The following is a 7100-nucleotide window of genomic DNA, read 5'->3' on the forward strand; positions in this document are numbered from 1 at the left end:
CTAACTAGCTATCTTTGATCTATTTAGGTACATTAAGGGTACATAAATAGATCAAAGATAGCTAGTTAGTTAGATAGATAGATAGATTAAAGATAGATAGATAGATAGATAGAGAGGCTCGGCACAGGTAGATCAATAGATTGATGGGTAGTTCTAAGATGGATAGTACAAGAGATACAGATAGGATTTCTTCGTATTGCTTGTGTTTTCTTTTCCTTCAGACGCAACTTCACTTTGCCAGAGAAGTTGTGGATCTGCAGAAAGAGGTAAGAAATGGAGAGGGAGAAGAAGAAAATTAAGAAAGTGAAGGGAAGCGAAGCAGAGAAGAAGCTGTGAAGTGTCTTCCTCTGGATTTAATGGCGGTGTGTCTGTCTGCATGCATTTCTAATCTTAGCAAGGAAGGGAGAAATTGTCTACACAGATGGAGAGATGCCTTGGGATAGAAAAGAAAGAAAGAAGGTAGAAAGGAAAGAATCCGAGAAGACGCAAAGAAGAGAAAAATACACAAGGCTTCACCTCGGCCTCTCATTACAGGCATGTTTACCTATATGTATCAATACATATATATATAGATATATACATATATATATATATGCATACAGACATGTCTACAGATAGGTACGTATATGGGCGAGTGTCTGTAGATAGGGGAGATGCAAGTTCTATTGAGTATGTTTATTCCCCCCTAGTTGGATCGTTTCGATTCTCTTCTCGATGCTTGAAAGAATAGACCTGATTGACTGGCCTAGGGTCTATCCTGACAAGAGCTCTTCTGCACAATTTCCGAACATCCTGTATCTATCTATCTATATAGCTATGTAAGTAGCGATGCGTGTACATAGGATATCTATCTATCTATCTGTCCCTCTTTAATCTATCTATCTATATGTGTGAAAGGTATATGCTCTATGTCTATTCTAAAGCCTATGGAAGCATGGTATGGGTACATTTCCCTACGGACGAATGTAGCTGAGGACTATGCTAGACAAACCTATCTACCTATATCTCTCTCTCTCTATGTATGTATGGATATACGTAAGTCTGTATATATAAAGATATATGTGTGCGTATGTATGCATGTTTCATGGTATGTCTGTAGATTTACATGTACACTGTGTATGAGTGTGTACATAAAAGAAGGACGAAGTAGAAAGGCGAGGGGGGTCATGATGATTCTTCCGCTCGATCTCCACATTTTATATATCTATCTTTCAATCTATCTATCTGTCTCCATATCTTCTCTGCATGTATTCTGCATATGAATGGATGGACGCATATATGTATCTATGTGTGCGCATACCTTCCAGCATGACTGTTTAGCGACGATTGATAGCCTGGAAAGTGACCTTCTTTCTCTACGAAGGAAATTTCTGTATCTTCAATCTCTACGTAAGTCAAGATTAAGAAGAAGGGATGGCATTTTCTCTCATCTAAACTTTCTTGTCTTTCCATAGAGGTCCTTTCTCTCTCTCTGCTTCTTCTACTTCATTCGTCTTCTCTCTATCTACTTCATTCTGTTTCTCTCTCTCTCTCTATCTCTCTATCTATCTCCATCTCTCTACCTTTGCGGGTCCTATTAATCTCTCTCTCCTCGTGTATCTAGCCATGTCTAGATCTATCTGTGTCTCTACGTACTTCCGTCTGTAGGTTTGTATGGAGGTTTACGGATAGAGTTACATATTCTTTCCTACCTGGAGATGAAGATCTAGACACAGAGAGAGATACACATGTCTAAATGTACCTATTTCTCAAGGTTGCGCATCCTCTTGTGATGGGGTGATGCATGTCTCGTCTCTTTCGGTTCACTTGCAGAGACGTTTCTCGCCTCCTCCTCCTCTTCTTCTTCCTCCCCATCTACCGCTCATACGACGCTATGCACATGCCCTTCACACTTTATACAGCCGAACCTCATGACAAAATCGTCTCCTTCTTATCTCTTCTCAAGGTAGACATACATAGCCATACATACCTACACATAAACACATATAGATACATACATAGATATACAGACCTACCTACATACATACGTCCTCTTAGCAGTCTCTGGTACGGAAATGCGTGTATATGTATATACCATCAGGCGTACATGTATATCTATATACAAGAATAGATCTATCTCTGTATAGATATGCATCTATGTGTATATATAGATATATGTATATATCTGTATATGTATGTAACGCACATGGTATTCTTAACCGACTTCCTTTTCTGTCTCTTCCTCTTTGTATGTTTGTCTTACCTTCTTTCGATTCCCCTCCTTTCTTTCTTTCTTTTTCTTTTTTCATCGCTTCGAATCTTCTCTTCTCTGTTCTTTCTTCTTCTTCCTCTTCTCTCATCTCTACTCATGAGAAGGAACTTGTCTACGAGATATCACCGCCTCCCTCCCTTGACTTAGCCTGGTGTATGTACACTCGAATCTTTCTTGTTTTTCTTTTTCTTTCTTTTCTCCTGTCTCGTCCTTTGTAGTCTCATTCAAACACCAATTTCTTTCACTTTTCTTTACTCTCTTCACATCTTCTTCGTCGTCTCGTCGCTCCCTTCCTTTATCTCGCTTTCCGGGCTCTTCTTCTTCTCGGAGAAGACTAGGTGCTTCCTGTGAAGCTAGCGATGAGGGGGATGACCCGGGAGCATCGACAGTTATCTCGACACTCTCCATCGATTCTGTTCTCCAGTCAAGAATTCTTCTCTCTTCTTCTTCTTCTTCCTCTTCTCATCCTTCTTCTCCTCTTCCTCCTCCAGCTCCTATTCCCCCTTCAAAGAAAAGCCCCGCTCTAGGATATCTCCAGGCCATTAGTCAAAGATCTGTTCGCCCACGTGAAACTGAAGAAGAGGAAGAAGAAGAAAGAGAAGATCGGGAAAAAAGAGAAACGAGAGAAAACAGAAAGAAGAAGAACAAGAAGAAGGAAGAGAGTGTTTCATCTTCTCATCTCTCTTATGATGGTCAAAGTCCTTCTCGCTCTTCACGTCTTCCTTCTCCTCCGTCTTCAACCTCGGGGGAAGAGGAAGAAGAAGAAGAAAGACAGAATATTACGAAAGGTAAGAAGATACTCTTGAAGAGAAGAAGAGGAAGAAGAAGAAGAAGTCGCTTGCTACCGTTCGAGAGAAGAAAGAAGGCATATGAAAGAAGTGAAAGATCTTGTCTTAGGTGTGAGACGAAGAAAAGGGAAGACATATCAAGAAAGCATTCTCTCGAGACGTCTGCTGGTCCATACATATGTGCAGGTGTACGTACACTCGAAAGACAGTCAAATTCCTCCTCAGTAGAGAGAAAGCCCTTTCTACATCAAAAAGACCAAGAAGAAGAAAAAGAAGAAGAGAGAGGAGTTGAAGAAGAAGAAGAAGAAAGTCGGGCTATTGCTGTGAGGAAGCAGTTTTCTGTCCGCAGTGGTAGTGAAGAATGTGGAATAGAAGAAAAAGAAGAGACGTCTTCTTTGGCCTTGACAGCCTCGTCTTTTTCATCTACTTCTTCTTCTTCTCTTCGAGACAACCTGTCTTCTTCTCCTTCTTCTTCTCCTCTTTCTTGTTCGCGTTCCTTATCTATTGGAAGTGAATATGAAGAGAAAGATCCTATCTTCACAGAAGCTATACAGGAACGCCGGGAGTTCTGCTGCGACCGAGCGACCAGCCGAAGAAGAAGACGAAAGGAAAGAAGAGGCGAAGAAGAAGAGGAGGAAGAAGAAGAGGATACTGCACAATCCAGCGATAGAAGAGAGATCGACAAGAAACCTTCGTTCTTCTTCTTCTTTTCATCTCTCTTTTCATGGAATGGAGAAAAGAAGAGGAAGAAGAGACAACCTTCTTCTTTCTCTTCCTCTCTTTCTCCTCGTCGTCTTTCTCTTGGAGAACGAGAGAAAGAGGTCACTTCTTCAGATGGCGACTCTTATCCACCTCAGAAGATGAAGAAGGACAGAAATCTGCAGAAGAAAGAAGGCGAGAAAGAAACCTTTCGCTCTTCTTTCCCTGCTGGTAGATGTTCTTTTCCATCTTCTCCTACGACTTGGCGACAGGTTCTTTTAGAAGGAGCCGTTTGGCGTCATAGGCTCGAGCAGTTGAAAAGGCGAAAGAAATTTTCTTCTTCGCGAATTCTTCAACAGACATATCAACAATCCTAGCATCTGCCAGTGTGGAAGGAAAGGAGAAAGTCTCTCTTTCTCCGTCTTCCTCTTCGTAGGGGGGGGAGAAAAGAAAAGAAGTTTGGCGTGGGGTGACACCAGAGAGAGAGAGAGAGAGGTGGTATCGCGCGAGAAATGCTTGAGGTGTATGTACACCCGACAGACAGCAAGGAATAGACGACTCAGTCACCACGTACACATCCTGCCTGTATGGTCTCCAGCTCTACTTACTAAAGGGAATAGAGTCAGAAAGAGAGAGAGAAAGAGAGAGATAGATGGAGATGTACAGCCTATCGTTCTCGTCTCCGCCGCATACGTGACTTTTTTCTCTTTCTTTCGATCTCTCTCACATTGGTTCGGGTCGGGTCTTCTTCTTTTCTTCTTCTTTCTGCTGAGGTTTGCTTCCTTTAATCATACATTTCTCTGTATCTCGTGAAATCTCTCTGTATATCTCTCTGTCTAATCGATAGGAAGACCCGGAGTATCCCTCGCCCCCACTATTTACATGCTTGACGAAGAAAGAAAGAAAGAAAGTGTCTTTCCTGTCCTCTTCCTAGTATGTATGTACAAGAATATGTTTCACAAATACAAACTCTCATACATACACGCACATACATGTGATATACCTATGTACATACATACAGATATATTCTCATACTCCAAGCTAGCTGACATATATATATATATATATATATATATATGCGTATATATATTCATACATACATACATATATGATGATACATCTATCCTGTCTACACGTACATCTGTATGTGTGTCAGCTATTACATCTATCTATCTATCTATACCTATCTATATATGCATGTCTACGTTATTTATGTGTGGATATGAGAGAAGTGCTTGTAGAGAGATGAGTATGTAAGACTAGATAGCTTTACAGGTATGATGATGGAGAGTGAATACGGTGTACGAAAGGAAATCTATGCCTTGTTTCGTGTCCGTTTCTTTTAACGATATCATTCCTAGCCTCTCAAAGAAACATGCAGGTGGCAAGAGAGATGAAAGTCCTTTCTTTCCTTCTTCTTCTTCGTCTTCGTTCCGGTGTGTCTGTTGTACACCTAGTAAGCTGAAGAAGGAGAAGAAGGCTCCTGCTTGTTTGCTTGGTCGTGCATTCGCTTGCATGCACCCCCTATGACGGTGTGTATGTTATTATTCTTCTTCTAGTCATTATTGAATGGTGATCTCTCGTTCATTCCTTCCTTCTTATTGTCTCAGTCTCTTTCTCATTCCTCTTTCTACTCTTGTGAAGACATTACAACTTCTCTTGTGTGAAGAAAAGAAGGACCTAAACAAGCAAGCAGGCAGGCAAGCGACCAGGAGTGTCTCTGCCCTCTCTCTCTGATTCATGAACGGCTAGCTAGAAGTAACCATATGAACATCATGACGTTGGGGTGTCTGTGGATACACCTCATCATCATTCTCGTCATCACAGCTAGCTGTGTGTCTAGTCTATAGCTAGCTGGGAAGAGACGGACGTCTACCGTGGTCAACACAACAGCTCCAATTTCGGCGGCATAGAAGAAGAGAGTAGATCTTGGTCGTAGATGAAGAAGAAGAAGAAAAGATTTCTGTCTTAGGATACATCGGCATGCATTGATTCTCCTTGTTGCGGGGTGTGTCTCATGACCTCTTAACAGCCTTTTTTATCTGTCATGAAAGTAGCTCTGTACTGTAGACATCTCGGGATGCCTACGATATTTCTCGTGATACTCCTGTTTGAAGCATGTGAAGTATAGAGGGAAAGACAGATGGATGAAGATCGATGTAAGGCTTTAATAGATGCTCCTCTTCCTTAACCCTCACACACATGTATACATTAGAGAGGCTGAGAGGATTCGACAGAGAGAGAGAGAAAGGAAAATGTTTCTCTCCTGTCGTCTTCTTCTTCTTGATTAAGCCTTCAAGGCTAGTGATGCATGCATGTCTATGTAGGATCTGTGTATACCCCCACTGCCATACAGTAAGACCTATAGGGAGATTTCCATCTATCTATGCAGCTCTTTACCTTTGATCAATCTATCTATCTCTGTTTGGTTGTATGCTGTCGTTCGGTAAGAATAGGAGAGACATCTCGATCTTAGCTAGCTAAACTAGTCGTATGCTATTCATCGAGCTCGATCACTCAGTCAACAATGGATGGATCGACTTCTCTGTTGGCCTTGTTTCTCTTCCTCCTTCTTTCTTCTCTTCAAATTCTCCGGAGTAAAACGTCTTTCTCTTCTGCTTTCCTTTTCCTCAAGAGAAGGACTGAGAGAAGATTGAGAGAGATTCTCTCGTCTCGCTTTCTTTCCTTGCTTGTCGTGAGAAGACTAGGCCGAGCTAAGTGGATACTTAGGGACTGCAGCAAGAATCCTCATGACTCGATCTCTCGTCTCATCTTTTTCTTTTCTTTCCTTGCAACGAGACGAAAAAGAAGAAGGCGGCTTTAACAGTCTCCTCTTGTCAATTCATTAGTAAGATAATGTGCCAAGATGAAAAGGCGAGGGAGCTTCACCCAATCTCGTTGACTGCCCTTGGTATATTGGTAAAAGGCCCATCACTCCACACCTCTGTCATTTGAAGGCAAGCAAGAAGAAGCAAGAAACGACGAGAAACATAGAGCATGTCTAGTCTCTCTGCTGATAGAGATGCCCATAGAAGATCTATATGTATCTTGCTCTCACTCTCCCTATAGATATATCTATATGTATGTACTTAAATACAATTGTATGGATGTATATCTGTATATATCTATGACACGTGTGTATACAGATGAGTAGGAAGGCTAATCAAACATATCAGAGAGAGTGCCGATAAATCTATATTTCTATCTCTCTCTTTCTGGGGAAGACGCTGTAGAGGGAGAAGGAAAGCATAAGAGTGAAGAAGAGGTAATGAACTCTATTCTTTCTTTCTTGCTTGTCTCGATTAAGATGAAGGAAGAGAATTCATGAAAGACACATATAGAAAGAAAGAAAGTGTTGTTTT

General features: G+C 41.4%; 1 protein-coding gene across 1 annotated transcript in view; it reads left to right on the top strand.

Moving 5' to 3' along the window:
* CSUI_001699 (uncharacterized protein) overlaps nucleotides 1–5360 on the top strand; it is a 7055-nt gene extending 1695 nt beyond the window's left edge. Inside the window, exons 2-4 of the mRNA XM_068061904.1 lie at nucleotides 222–266; nucleotides 1308–1389; nucleotides 2470–5360. Of these exons, the coding sequence (XP_067926122.1) occupies nucleotides 222–266; nucleotides 1308–1389; nucleotides 2470–4115 (1773 nt within the window). The 3' untranslated portion in view covers nucleotides 4116–5360. The remainder of the gene's footprint in view (nucleotides 1–221; nucleotides 267–1307; nucleotides 1390–2469) is intronic.
* The last annotated feature ends 1740 nt before the right edge of the window (nucleotides 5361–7100 follow it).

This window comes from Cystoisospora suis (genome assembly GCF_002600585.1).
Source record: "Cystoisospora suis strain Wien I chromosome Unknown contig_675, whole genome shotgun sequence".
NCBI classification, from domain to species: domain Eukaryota; phylum Apicomplexa; class Conoidasida; order Eucoccidiorida; family Sarcocystidae; genus Cystoisospora; species Cystoisospora suis.